This window comes from Chaetura pelagica, unplaced genomic scaffold (assembly GCF_000747805.2).
Source record: "Chaetura pelagica isolate M959 unplaced genomic scaffold, ChaPel_1.0 scaffold911, whole genome shotgun sequence".
NCBI classification, from domain to species: domain Eukaryota; kingdom Metazoa; phylum Chordata; class Aves; order Apodiformes; family Apodidae; genus Chaetura; species Chaetura pelagica.
The window spans coordinates 486,635-501,482 of record NW_009952354.1 but is presented as its reverse complement, the minus strand read 5'-3'; the positions used below and the strand labels follow the sequence as shown (position 1 = coordinate 501,482).

At 47.9% G+C, this 14,848-nt stretch overlaps 1 protein-coding gene across 1 annotated transcript in view; it reads right to left on the bottom strand.

The window, feature by feature from the left end:
* CTCF (CCCTC-binding factor (zinc finger protein)) overlaps window positions 1-9,672 on the bottom strand; it is a 14,343-nt gene extending 4,671 nt beyond the window's left edge. The window contains exons 1-8 of the mRNA XM_010007836.1: window positions 8,892-9,672; window positions 8,085-8,255; window positions 7,106-7,239; window positions 5,224-5,344; window positions 4,126-4,275; window positions 2,018-2,178; window positions 1,065-1,247; window positions 127-259 (exon numbers count right to left, since the gene is read on the bottom strand). Of these exons, the coding sequence (XP_010006138.1) occupies window positions 127-259; window positions 1,065-1,247; window positions 2,018-2,178; window positions 4,126-4,275; window positions 5,224-5,344; window positions 7,106-7,239; window positions 8,085-8,255; window positions 8,892-9,672 (1,834 nt within the window). The remainder of the gene's footprint in view (window positions 1-126; window positions 260-1,064; window positions 1,248-2,017; window positions 2,179-4,125; window positions 4,276-5,223; window positions 5,345-7,105; window positions 7,240-8,084; window positions 8,256-8,891) is intronic.
* Between the last annotated feature and the right edge of the window lie 5,176 nt (window positions 9,673-14,848).

Sequence of the window (14,848 nt, the reverse complement as noted above, 5' to 3'; positions counted from 1 at the left end):
TGCTGAAGAGATGACTAAGTTTCCCCTCCACCAGGATGGAGGATAAAATGCCTGAGTTTCTCCTTCCCAAACATAGTGAATCACAGGTCTGTGATTCTCAGAACATTTGGAGCTGTTTCTTACCACTGTCAGAGGAGTCTTCTTTCTTGGACCTCATCTTTCTCTTTCGGCCACGTTTGCCCTTCTTTGTCTCTCCCCCATTCTCTCCTTCCCCACCATCAAGGCCAGAGCAGTTATCAGCATGTCTGGCCATTGTGTTCTGCTCAGTGGAAGAGGAAAAAAGACAACAAAAAATACAACATGCATTACATTCAAGATCAGAAATCTATCTCTGCATTTTCAAACACAGTTGTGACAACTTATGTCTTTTTTTTTTCTTTATCAAGGACAACTCTTTAAGGTAAGGTAAGGTTCAAGGATTTAATTAACTTCCATTCACACAGTTGCATCTCCACACTGCTCATGGTGCCACCACTGCTGTGTGGTAGTTCTAATTCCATCAGGTCTCTTTCAGAAATAAGTGCTCTATTTATCTATTGTATGTCCTGTGAGGAAAGGCTGGGAGAGCTGGGGCTGTTCAGCTGGAGAGGAGGAGACTGAGGGGGAATCTGATCAGTGCTGATCAATATCTGCAGGGGGTGTCAGGAGGATGGGCCAGACTCTTCTCAGGGGTGTCCAGTGACAGGACAAAGGGCAATGGGCACAAACTGGAGCACAGGAGGTTGAACCTGAATATGAGAAAATACTTCTTGACTCAGAGGGTGACAGAGCCCTGAGACAGGGAGGTGGTGGAGTCTCCATCCCTGGAGACATTCCAAACCTGTCTGGATGTGTTCCTGGGGGATCTGCTCTAGGGGATCCTGCTCTAGCAGGGGGTTGGACTAGATGATCTCCAGAGGTCCCTTCCAACCCCCACCACTCTGTGATATAAAGCCTCAATGCAGTGCCCGGTACCTCACCCACCTTTCCTTCTGGCTAAACATGTTCCCTCCTTCTGGCTAAACATGTTTCCTCCCCTAAAAGCCTGATTCCACCCCAACCTCCCCCAAATCCCATGTCCTCACCCTGCGAGTGAAGGTTTTGCCACACTTGGAGCAGACAAAGGCAGCAGGGACAAAGTTGGGGTCGTGGTATCTTTTGAAGTGCATGTCCAGGAGCTGCTTCTGGCGAAAGGTCTTGTCACAATGGCTACAGGCATAAGGCTTTTCTCCAGTGTGGGTCCTTTTGTGCATGACCATGTGTCTCTCCTGACAGGGAGAAGCAGGACAGGAAAAATACAGGAAAGTGAGTTTTCAGCTAAAAGGAGACACATTTTATCCTTAGTACCAAGGAAAGGATGAATCCACAGGGAAGTGAGAACATCTTGATGTTCAGTCCTAGCAACTCCATCCTATGTGGCCTCTTGTCCCTTTGTCCAACTCAGCCTGTGGCTCCAACCTTTGGAGTCACAACCTTGATGTATCTGTTGACAACGTGTTCCAGTGGTCAGAGAGGCTGAACTAGAACAGTTTTGGTTGGAAAAGACCTTTAAGATCATGAGACATCAACAATGGAGAAGGACTTTTAGAAAGGGCATGGAGTGAGAGGGTAAGGGAGAATGGTTTTAAGCTGAAAGAGAGAAGACTGAGGTTCTTCCCTGTGAGGGTGGTGAACAGGTTGCCCAGAGAAGCTGTGGCTGCCCCATCTCTGGAAATACTGAGGGGCAGGTTGGATGGGGCTTGGAGTAACCTGGGCTGGTGGGAGGTGTCCCTGCCCATGCAGGGGTTGGGACTGGATGATCTTTAAGGTCCCTTCCAACCCAAACCATCCTAAGATTCTAAGGTAACCTCTCCAGGGGAGCACTACACCACCACCACAAAGCAAAGGCCACTGAACTTCCCTTCACACCCTCCAAAAGATCCAGAGAGCTAAGCTGAAATTCTTGCCCGTTGGTCAAACTGAACAAGCTCAGATATCCAGTTCCTATTTTCAGCTGTTCCTGTTCCACCAACACCTCCAAGGGGGGGAGGGGGCTTACCTGTCTGCAGGCATAATCACACTGGTCACACTTGAAGCGCTTCTCGTTCTTGTGGGACTTCTGGTGCTGGATGAGCGCGTAGCGCTCGTGGAACACGGCGTCGCAGTAACGGCACTTCTTGCCCTGCTCGATGTAGGAATGCTGCTTCCTCAAGTGGACACCTGGCAGGAACATTGGGGCATTTGATTGAGTTTGAAAAGGACCAGGGGCTTTCAGCAGACCACCAGCTTTCCAAGGATGAAAAGGATTTATCCTACAGGACCTTCATGCTCTTCCCTCCACGTTCTCTCAAGCTCACAAAAGTGAAGTAGTTACTTTAGGATTCAAGGCCTAAAAGGTTTGTAATTAAAAGCAACAAAACATTAAAAGCAACTTCTACAGGAAAGCTGGGGAGGGATTTTTGACAAGGGTTTGTAGTGAGGACAAGGGGGAAAGGTTTGAAACTAGAGCAGGGCGATTTAGATCAGATATTGGGAAGAAGGTCTGCACGGTGAGGGTGGTGAGACCTGGCTGCCCAGAGAGGTGGTGGAGGCCCCATCCCTGGGGATGTCCTAGGGCAGGCTTGATGGGGCTCTGAGCAGCCTGATCTAGTTAAAGAGGTCCCTGCTCACTGCAGGGGTGTTAAGACTGGATGCCCTTCAAAGGTCCCTTCCAACCCAAAGCATTCTGTGATTACAATTCCATCATTTCCAGACTGAAAGGTTTTGTGAAAAAACTCCATCCATGGGATTCTAGATCTGTTTCTTAGCAATCCATGCTGATACATTTGGTAATGTGAGTGTCCAGCTGAGTGTCTTGTGGACTGTGATGTGTAAGACTACTCCAAATTGCTTGGATCCAGCCTGAAGCCAGGCAACACATCTTGGGAAACAAGACTTTCTGCAGGATTTGAAGTCACAGGGCTAGAAGGAGACAGGGACACCAGCAGAGGTAAAACCCCAAAAGAGGTTTCAGTCACTTCTTTAAATCCTCCAACTAAGAGCACACCACAGCTGCACAGGGTAGCTCAGGGTACATGAAAGTGTTACTAGAAGATGAATTCACAGCTATCTCCTTTGCTCCTGATCTCCTCAGCCTGCCTCTCCCTGTAGCACTTCACACTTGCCTTTCTTGGAAAGGAGCCTGCCTTCCCATCCTTGGGTGATGTTCTGTTTATAGACAGAAAGTTCTGCCAAATCGTGGCTTCTTCCTTCTCAGCTGCTCTGGGCATGATGTTATTTTTCAGCTTCTTGAAGAACATAAAGGAGAACTTGCCTGCTGGAACCACACTGGGTACCACTCACTAGAGCAAGACTCTCCTACTGCAAGGACATGGGGCTTTGTGACAGCCCAGGCTCTCCTGCCTGAGCACACAGCTCCAAACCATGGAAAATTAAACTGTTTAGGTTAATCCAAAACTCTTAGTTTGATGGAAATATCTCTGCATGAAACTTGACAGCCTCCAATGTGCAGGAGGTCAAGTCAAGTCACCTTTGGGGTTTTCAGGCCTGAATCCACAGGCAGCTGTAATCTTAGTCCAAGTTTAATCACAAAATCCCACAACTGGTTTGGGTTGGAAGGGACCTTCAAGATCATCTAGATCCACCCCCTCCATGGGCAGGGACACCTCCCACCAGCCCAGGTTGCTCCAAGCCCCATCCAACCTGCCCTTCAACCCTGCCAGGGACACCCTGGCAGCCACAGCTTCCCTGGGCAACCTGGGCCAGGCTCTCACCACCCTCACACCAAACAATTTCCTCCTCATGTCCAACCTCAATCTCCCTCTTCTAGTTTTAATCCCTTCCCCTTGCCCTCTCCCTCCCTGCCCTTGTCCCAAGTTCCTCCCCAGCTTACCCTGTAGGCCTCAGAAAACCCAGTAACTTCCTTTGTACACCTGGAAAACATGCTACATTTTCAAATAATGAAAAGAAACTGCTAGTTATCAGCTGCATAAACTCAAGGTGGCACTACCAGCCACACATCTAAGCCTGTGCTGCAGGTTGCACTTACCAGAACTATTAGGTTAAAGAAAACCAACAAGAGAGAGAGTAGCTGGGGTATGTGAACTCTAATTTTGAGGGGTATTTTGCAGAACCTTCAGGAAATGGTCACTCCTGAGAGATACCCACCCAAGTCACTCTTTCTGGCTATAACAGTATCACAGTGAGGACAGTGAAATTTGGCCACGTTCTCCGTGTGCTTCTGCAGAATGTGCATCTTCATGGTTCCACTCTGAGTGAAGCGAGCGTGGCAGATGTAACATTCATATGGCTTCTCTCCTGCAGGGGCAGAAGGAGGGAAAAGAAATGACACAAGTACTTTAATTAAAAAGAAATCTCACCAACAAGCCCCAAACAAAACAACCTCCCAGACATTTGTGACAGCAGGGAGCTGACAGGAACAGGAACTCTAAGAAATGACAAGTAATGTCTCTTTCTCTAGAAGTTCCAGCCCCAACATGTATCTTTTTGTAGAAAGAGATTCCAATGAGTTAAATTATTCTCCGTCCTCTGAGAAATGCATGGAAGACCTATAGGCTGCCAGAAGAGAGCATTAGGTTTTTTGGGGCCAGGGGTTCTGAATGATCATATATATTTATATATTCTAGGAGTTTTTTTCCCCTTCAATCTCAGCAATATTATTAACCTGGCACTCCAGTAACATTCTGTGCTAAAACCCTGTTGCTTCTGTTGAAGAAAAGAATTAGGATTTTTACGAACTACATGCATGAGAAGCTTTTCTACTACTACCCTGGCTATAAAGTTCAACTGGAAGTGAAGCACTGATAAAGAAGTGCCTAAATTTTATCACCTCACAGTCAAACTGGAAATCAGAACAGTCCAAGCTCATTTCTAAGTGCAATAATTACTATTGGTTTATTAATTTAGTAGCACTTAAGAATCATGCTGCATTTTCTTTGGCTACAGACTTCATGAAGGTTTTATATTAAACTACTAAATAGTATTTAGAATTATAAAATGGTTTTATGTTGGAAAGGACTTTAAAGATCATCTAATCCCAAACCCCTGCATGGGCAGGGACACCTCCCACCAGCCCAGGTTGCTCCAAGCCCCATCCAACCTGCCCTTCAACACTGCCAGGGATGGGGCAGCCACAGCTTCCCCAGGCAACCTGTTCCAGTGACTACTTCCTTTGCTGTTAAGAGTGTTTGTGCACATTGTGCACAGCCTCAGCACTCTGACACTGAAGAAACGTGGCATCCATACCAGAGTGGGTCCTCATGTGCCTCTTCAGTTTGTAGGTGTCCCTGCTGGCGTAGCTGCACAAGCTGCACTGGAACGGGCGCTCTCCGGTGTGAGACCGAATGTGGCGTTTCAATTTGCTAACCTGCAAATCAAGAGCAAGGCTGGAGTTTAGCACAGAGGGGCAAGCCAGGGGGCCAAAAGTGCAAGAAATCAGTCAAGAGTTTAAGGCAGTCTGGTTTTATCTTGTCACTAAACTGAGCAAGCATGTTTCAATGCTGTTCCCACAGCCACTCAACTCCTGCCTGCTTCACTTCTCATCCTCATGCCCAGTCTTGCTTGATGCTTGTTCCCACATTCAGTGGAATCTGGTTTGGAGTTCTGTGCTCACCTGACTCATCAACCATCTCAGCAGCCGGAGACATGCTAAAATTTGAAAGTATCCTGGAGAGACAACACAAAGTGTTCTGGGAAAGCAGGGACCCCAGGAACATGGTGCAAGGTTAAGCGTCCCCTCTAAAGAGCATCTGTCTCCACAAGGTGCTCTCTTGGGTCCTCTCCAGTTACTTTGAGAGGGATGAGAAATCAGTATCTTGCTAAGACCAACAGAAATCTAGCCCTGCAATGAACCTTCATTTCTTTCCTCTCCTGCTTCTACCTAGGAGGCACAAACCCAGCTTAAGGGTCAGCACAAACACAAATGTTACAGCATCTTCTGCTCAAACACGACCAGTCTGCATGACCACCAACCTGTGGCTACAAAAGGCACCACAAGCACTATCCTTTCCTAACTCATACTGTGAAAACCAGTGCAACACCATTTATTCCCCACCCAAACCACAGGGCCAGCACTGCAGCCCCAAATCCCTACCCAGCCTCTCCCCCTGGAGCCCTCCTGCCACTGCACACAGACTTTTTTTAATTATGCTGCTCATCATCTTGCTCTTATTTCTAAACCCAGTACAAAAGGTCTCCTGTAGCACCTCTCCTGTTGAAGACAGGCTGGGAGAGTTGGGGTGTTCAGCCTGGAGAAGAGAAGGCTCCAGGGAGACCTTAGAGCACCTTCCAGTGCCTGAGGGGGCTCCAGGAAAGCTGGGGAGGGACTTGGGACAAGGGCAGGGAGGGAGAGGACAAGGGGGAAGGGATTAAAACTGGAAGAGGGAGATGAGGAGGGAATTGTTTGGTGTGAGGGTGGGGAGAGCCTGGCCCAGGTTGCCCAGGGAAGCTGGGTCTGCCCCATCCCTGGCAGTGTTGAAGGGCAGGTTGGATGGGGCTTGGAGCAGCCTGGGCTGGTGGGAGGTGTCCCTGCCCATGCAGGGGGGTGGGACTGGATGATCTTGAAGGTCCCTTCCAACCCAAACCAGTCTATGACTCCAGGATAAGGGTCTGTGCCGCCCAGGGCAGAGCATTCAAGGAAGCTTATTTGCTAGAGCAAATTAGACAACCACCCAGCACTAGCAAAGCTGCTTTTTGCAAACATTGAGGCAAAGGCTCAGTTTTGGTGACAGTCACCTCAACGGCCTCACCAGCTAACGAGCAGAACACCCATTTCTAAAATGGGAGGGCACCTCTAGCCTGGAAGCACAGCCTAGTGCAGCAGGAGATGGCTGCCTCCTTCAACACAGAGCACAATACAGATGCTGCAGTCATCTGAGAGGCTCAGTAGCTTAAGAAACAAGATCAACTATAGCCTCCAAAGAGGAAATGGGTATTACTGAGGATTTCTCTGCAGAAATGCTCTCCAACTGTTTTCCCTTTCATCAAGGAAACCCCAGAGCAGATCTCATTTATAACTTCAGAGCCTATCAAACAGCCAAAGAGGAAATGCCTGAGAACGGAGTTGATAACAGATGGAGAACAAGCTCTGAAGTGTCCAAGAAGGTGCTGTAAGAAGGAACCAACATACCTCCACACTGGCATAATCACACATGGAACATTTGAAGGGTTTCTCGTGGGTGTGTTTGTAGCGGCGGTGCCGAACCAACTCTCCACTGGTCACAAAGGCCATGTCACAGTCTGGGCACTTGTGAGGGCGAGTACCTGGTGGGGTGCAGCAAGACAACAACAGCACGACACTGATTTAGTGACAAAGGGAAAAGATGGGACAGGTTTTGTTGGCTTTTGGTGCTTTTTTTTGAAGCCTCTGAAAGATCAGAGCAGCAAACAGTGCAGAAGAGTCACAACTTCCGTGTAAATAAATAAGACCTTAGAGAATTCATATCCTTTCAAATGATGGAACAAACTCCCTTCTTTTTCTATCATTTGGTTTTTTCAAACCATCCAGTTAGATACAATGTAGGTAGGCAGAGAAAATGAGTTATATTGTACTTTTTTTTTTTGGTAGAAAGGGTCACAAGAAGCTTCATTACAGTTCAATTACCTGTAGTTTTATACCAGAAACTTGTGTAAGGAGAAGCAGAAGTTTGCTACATTTCCAGGTTTTATTGGCCTAGTTCATCATCTATTCCTTGGGGTTTGATCTTTTTGCTTTTCCTTTTGGGGTTGCTTTTTTCCCCCCCACTATTTCAACTCCCTTATGTTTAGCTCCTCATTCTCCCATTTCCACAATGACAACATAAATCTCAGAGTACAACTACTCCTGTCCAAGATAAATGGAACATTTTCTGTCACTTTGGGTAATGTCAGAGCAAGCCCAGGATCTGCTTTGTACCTGTGCACAGGATGACCTTTGCACCTGACCTGGTCAAGCAGAAAACTGTGTTCAAATGAGAAACCAGTTGCAGTGTTGAAGAGTTTCTTCTATTTTAGCTTGTTCTGCAAGAAGAACCCAACAGATTCCAGACAGATCCAGCCTGGTTTTCTATCAGTTCTAATCACAGAGCAGATCCTACAAAAACCAACGTGCCCAAAAGCAGCAAGAGTACCTGTGTGAGTGTTGAGGTGGTTCCTCAGCAACGTGACCGTCCGGAAAGCCCTGCCACAGAGATGACACTTGTGTGGCCTCTCATCAGTGTGGCTCTTCATGTGGCGGTCCAGGTTGGAACGGCGCGGACAAGTGTAACTGCACAGTTCACACTGGAATGTCTTCTTTACACCTACCCAGGAAGGAAAGCATCTTTACTCTTCACAGTACTGTGGTCTCCTGCATCCCACAGAAGATCAGCAGGGAAAAGGCAAGATTCTTGGAGGTGTAACTACTCCAAGGGACCACCATGTACCAGTAAACCCAACTGCAGATCCTCGGAAACACCTGCTGCTGCTGACTGGCTTGGCTTCAGTTTTCATTTCATGCCAGCACTCAGTGTTCCTGCTCTGCTCTAAAAAGTGTTCCTCAATTTACAGTTTTAAGACAAGCCAACCATACCCTCTGGCTGTACTCTGCACCATCTACCCTCCCCAACAATGACTTAGGGGAAAACCCACAGAATTAATGATACTGCTGGTTCATGATGTCAAGTCCACGTCCAGCAACTCTTCCACATGCCTTGAAGCAAAGAGTATCTTCAGTTTTAGTTCTATGGGAATCCTAATGGGCCAGCATCCCACTTGATAGCCAAGATGGAGGAGATGGGAGGTTTGCCCAAGAAACAACTGAGCCAAGTGCTCTTACATCAAGTGTTGGTGCCACTGGGCACATCAGCTTTACTCCCACTTGTATTTACTCAGTCACTTTGCAAAGGTCCCACCATAACAAATACATTTTAAAATCCACTTGCAGATGGGGAGCTTACCTTTCTTTTTAATTTTTGTTGGTTTAGGTGGCTTCATGTTGCCCACCACCTTTTCTGCATTGACCTCAGACAACAAACCTTCCTGCTGCTCCTCTTCAAAGTCATACACAGAGACATCCACATCTTTGCCCTCCTCGGTGTAGCGAAGCTTACTCTTTTTGTTTTTCTTCGTTTTTTTGGCTGGTGGCTGATAGTCTGGATCTTTTTGCCAATTGGGATCTTCCTGTGGCTGAAGTTCACCTTGTTCCAGTGTCTCCACCTCACCATTTGCACCCACTTTCACTACCTGGAAGCCTTCTGGTAAAGGAAGGGTGTGACAGATCATGGGCTCTCCCTCTTGCAGGCCTCCTTTGGAAACCTCATTCTCATAAGCTCCCTGAAGTTCCTCCACAGATGTGGTGGCAACAGGTACAGTCACTGGTACAGGTACTTGGACCAGCTGAAGCTCACCAAGGTTTATAGGCTGCTCTTCCATATTAACAACCTGAAGGGTGATGATTTGCGTGTCATCCACTGTAGCCTCTGTTTCTTGAGGCACTGCACCTTCCATGACTTCAGTCTTCATCTGAAGAAGAGCTGGATCCAGCTGTTCCATCATCACCATCTGCACACCACTGTTGACATCCTGCACTACTTCCCCTCCATCTGCTTGGTTGGCTGGTAGATGACAAGCATCATCCTCCTGCCCACCTTCACGGCGCCTCTGGTAGGTTTTTCTCTCTTTCCCCTTAATAAAAGTTTCCGATTCCTCCACGATGGCTTCAACTGCCTCACCTTCCATTTCACCTTCCTGCTGTAAAAACAAGAGAATCAATGTCACACCCACCAGCTCTACCACCTGCACAAAACCCCCAGAGGGACAAGGGCACAACTGAAAACAACCAGCTCAGCAACAGTAACATTGCAAACACTTGAGAACTGTCTCCACTAGCCTCGTGCCACCCCAAACCCAGACAATCCCAGAACTCTGCCTGGAGTAAGACAACTCTACTGGTTTCTTGGAAGGGCAGGAAAACAAGGAGGAGAGATGAAGTGACACACGTGTCCCCATTTCTCAAAGACCCAAACCCCACAAGCAAGATGTGCAGCAGTGTTAGTCCTTCTTGAGCTTCTTCAGTCACTTCACACAGCTGAGCAACGTCAAGAAGCAGTCTTTGGCCATACATTTTTAAAATAACACATTGTTAAAAGTAAAAATCCAACCTCAGAAGTATTACTTTGAGAACTGCAGAACTCTTCCAGGAGGAAAAAGCGCTAAGAACAGAGCACGAGAAGTTAAACCTCACTTGCTTCGTGTCACACAACCAGTGTTTCCTGCGTGATTCAATTTATTTGAAAGAAAAAGGCCACCCTTGAGCTAGTCAGGTCTATTTCTTGTGAGCAGCCTGGGGTTCAATCCCTGTTCCCAGGGCTGGGCACAGCCTGGACTGAGCAGGGGATGGCGCCTGGTGCCCCCTTGGGGCACAGCGAGCTGCAGCAGGCAGACCAGCCTCGGGGACAATTTCACCTCAGTTTAACCCATGTGGACTCAAAGCTGGTGGACTCTAATGAGTCTCATGATACTTGGGTCCCACCTACCCACATAAACAACCAGCAACACTGCAGCTCAGCATTTTGATGGGGCTCCACTGCAGCTCTGAAAACAGCTCTGTTGTTACAAGCACAACATGGAGGTTTTCCTCCCTGCCAAAGGACTGTTCTCTGCACTCTGGGTACAAGATGAAATTCCCATCTTCTCATTCTGCAGGAAGCTGGTTTCCAGAGTGACAGCAGCATTAGCATTTTGCAGCCATGTCTTTTTCCCCAAATGAAAATGATAAAAAATCCTACTGAAGGAGTCTTTCCTCAGTCTACCTCTGTTTCAAGTGGTGGATCCCACAGCCATGTCACACACAATCCCTGCACTGGGATACAATTTATTACACCCCCTCACTTTAAAAGGTACCAAAGTCAATTTTCCTCTTGAAACAAGTAACAACAAAAAAACATCCAGTTTCCTTACAAAGCTTGGGAAAGGTCTGACTCTTAATTCCAGATTTGTTAAGTCTTCCACACACGACTAACTGGCCCTTCAGACCAGCTCATGGAACCTACTTAACTTGGTTTGGGAACTCACCACTTAAATGTCACATCACAGCACTCCCAAGTATCTACACTTCATCTCACACACCCAGTTTTGAAACACACAGGTTTCTACACATGAACAAGCAACAGGGCTGTCAGCCTTCATCAGCTTGAAGATTTCCATGTCATTATTATTTAGAACCATAGAATCATAATCATAAAACTATTCAGGTTGGACAAGACCATTGGGATCACCCAGTCCAACCATCATCCCTACTCTGCAAAGTTCTCCCCTAACCCATCTCCACCAACACCACATCCAAACCACCCTTAAACACATCCAGGGATGGTGACTCCACCACCTCCCTGGGCAGCCTGTTCCAGTGTCTGACCACTCTTGCTGGGAAAAAATCCTTCCTAATGTCCAGTCATATCATATCCTAGAACCATTCAGGTTGGAAAAGACCCTTGGGATCACCGATTTTTAGAGAGCCCTTGCTCTTTTACTCTCCTGCCTTTCCACTTCTGCTGTGAGAACAATGCAGCTCACCCTGTTCCCCAGCCTGTCATCCATCCCCAGCTGTCCCGACAGCCCAGCTGTCCCGACAGCCGTCGGCAGGGGGCAGCAGCTCCCCAGAAATCCCGACATAAGGCTCCACCAGCATTCCCGGCAGGGATCCAGCCTCTCCTTTCCCACCCAGCAGCTTCTCAAGTCAGAGCAAATCCATATGGACAAACAGCTGAAGTCCACGAGATGATGTCAGTGCTTCCCAGCAGGCAGCACAACGGAGCCCTGGTCTTTGCCCTGCAGCAACTGCAAAACAATTGCAGCAGTTTTTCCTTTTTTTTTCCCCCAATTATCTCCAGTATTTGCAGAGAAAAAGCCTCTTCCAGGGACCAGAAGTCTCTGAACAAGTAAAGGAAGGACAGAGCTAAATTAATATAAAGATGTTGTAGGTGGCTGGGTTGGAATAATAGAAGATTTAAGGTGGAGAGGGGTTGGAAATGGCAAAAGTCCATCTGCAAAGCAAATGCAATTCCACTCTGCCTTGCAGAGGAACAGAGGTCAGCAAGTCAGCAGCACAGGCAGGGCTCTCAGAAGGAGCTTCACATGAACTGCTCAGCTCAAAGCTGGAAACAAGGCTGCTAAGTCACCTGGAAGGCAGCCAGGAGGGCATGGCCTGCCAGTGTCCTCCTGGGGCCTCCAGCAGCAGGTCCTCCAGTGGAGCAGTGGGAAAGCTTCATCTCCCAGATTTGCACACCAGAAAAATCCTGTGTCCACCAAGGAACAGGCCACTCTCAGGTGAGGACTCTGACGCAGGACTCAGGCTGTCAGGAGGGCTTGCCAGCCCAGGAGCACAGGCTGTGACTAAAGACACACAAGCAGGCGAGCCCTTGGTCAAAGGATGCTCTGGGGTGTGAAACAAGCAGAAGGGCTTTTACAACCAGACATCCCTGTTTCTCCCAGCTCCCTTATCCCTTATCCCTGGCCCAGAGCACCTCCAGGGAAGGCAGCAGCAGGAGCTGCTGTCCTCCAGCGGCCACAGCCGCGCACTGCAGCTCTGCCACCGCCTCCAACCTCAGGACCTGCTTGGGAAAAGACCTTTGGGATCAGCAACCTCAACCAGAACCTAACACCACCAACCAGCAAAACATTTCAATTTGGAAAAGACCTTTTCTTCATTCTGACTCTGACCTCCTGCACCCCAAAAACTCAGCAGAGGGGTGAGCATTTACTCCTGCCTGTTCCATGCTCTGCACCACAGTCTGTTCCTGTCCACAAAAGCAAATTCATCTTAAAATGATTATTTTTTAACCAGGCTCTTGCCAGCAGGGAAAATTTTACAGTATTTTAAAGAAAACTACAAACCACTCCAGGTTAGATTCACAACATGCATTAAAAAGACAGAAATACACAGGAGCCTCACACTGATGTCTTAGCCAGCTCAAAAATCCTGCCAAGCTGCCAAGATTTCTCCCAAGAAAGTGTGGACTTTCCAACTGAAATTATTTCTAAATGAAGTAATTTCTGAATAAAATTAATTTTAAAAATGAATTGAAAATTTAAAAACTGATCAATTAGGGGAACACAGGATGGGCCCTAAACTTCAGAGAGAAAGGGAGGCAAAATGGACAGGTTCTCCCCAATTGAACATACTCTGGAGAAACTCTCCTTGCTGTGCAGAGCCTGTCCATGTCACTCCTCAATCATTCTGTCTTAGAAGTATTTCCCAGCTTTTTTCTTTTCTCTATTTTTTTTTAACTTAATCCTCCTTTTCTACAAAGGAAAGGAGGATTTTCTGCAAAAAAAACCCTTTTCCACAACATTTTAAATATCATGGAATCCCAGACTGGTTTGGATTGGAAGGGACCTTAAAGATCATCCAGTTCCAACCCCCTGCATGGGCAGGGACACCTCCCACCAGCCCAGGTTGCTCCAAGCCCCATCCAACCTGCCCTTCAACACTGCCAGGGACGGGGCAGCCACAGCTTCCCTGGGCAACCTGGGCCAGGCTCTCACCACCCTCACACCAAACAATTTCCTCCTCATGTCTCACCTCAATCTCCCTCTTCCAGTTTTAATCCCTTCCCCCTTGTCCTCTCCCTCCCTGCCCTTGTCCCAAGTCCCTCCCCAGCTTTCCTGGAGCCCCTTCAGGCACTGGAAGGTGCTCTAAGGTCTCCCTGGAGCCTTCTCTTCTCCAGGCTGAACACCCCACCTCTCCCAGCCTGTCACCAGAGCAGAGCTGCTCCAGCCCGTGGACCATACACACTGGAAGAGTCACCAGAAGATACTGGATGTGACCCTGCATCTTGCTGAGGATTTTGCGTTTCCACTAATTTTAGCAGAATCATGATCTCCTCAGCCTTTTACAGATTTACACTCCTAAAAATGACCCAGCCAAGTGTTGAGAAAATGTTCAGGTATTTCAGAAAACGTGTCATTTGGTCCAACTGAGACCACTGTGGCTGAACACCAGAACAAGAACTGCTCAACAGATTTTGTCTTACCAGTCTCCCAACCTTTTCTTTCTGGCTTTTCTCCTCATCTCTCTTCCTACCAGTTACTGTACCTTAAACCAGTAGCTTAGCTCCACAATGACTGAATCTAAAAAGGAAAAAGCAGGAGGTTAAATGAAGATGATTTGGAAAAATCAAGACCGAAAAAGAAATGAGAGAGAAGAGCTTCCAGAATAAGGAGAGTGACCCAGGAAAGACCAAGAACAGCTGAAACCACTACAATTCCCTTGTGTGGCTCAAGCCAGTGATCACACAGGTGCTGGCTGTGCAGGAGACACTGTGTCACTGCACAGCTCAGCACCCTGTCACAACCCAATGAGCAAGGCCAGAAGTTGTGACATCCCGGACAGACCTGAGGTTTCCCAAGCACCTGCTGGGCAGCTCACCTGAAACACTGGACCAAGCAGAAACCAGGTGGGGCATGTGTTTGATACAACTGCTTTTTCATATCTTCCATTGGAATAAGTTCACAGAATCACAGAACATGTGGGGTTGGAAGGCATCTTTAAGGGTCATCTAGTCCAAGCCCCCTGCAGTGAGCAGGGACCTTTTTAACTAGATCAGGTTGCTCAGAGCTTCATCAAGCCTGACCTTGAATGTCTCCAGGGACGGGGCCTCCACCACGTCCCTGGGCAACCTGTTTGAGTGCTTCACCACTCTCACTGTGAAGAACTTCTTCCTAATGCCTGATCTAAATCTCCCCTGCTCTAGTTTGAGACCATGTCTTCTTGTCCTCTCCCTCCCTGCCCTTGTCCCAAGCCCCTCCCCAGCTTTCCTGGAGCCCCTTCAGGCACTGGAAGCTGCTCTCAGGTCTCCCTGGAGCCTTCTCTTCTCCAGGCTGAACACCCCAACTCTCCCAGCCTGGCTCCAGAGCA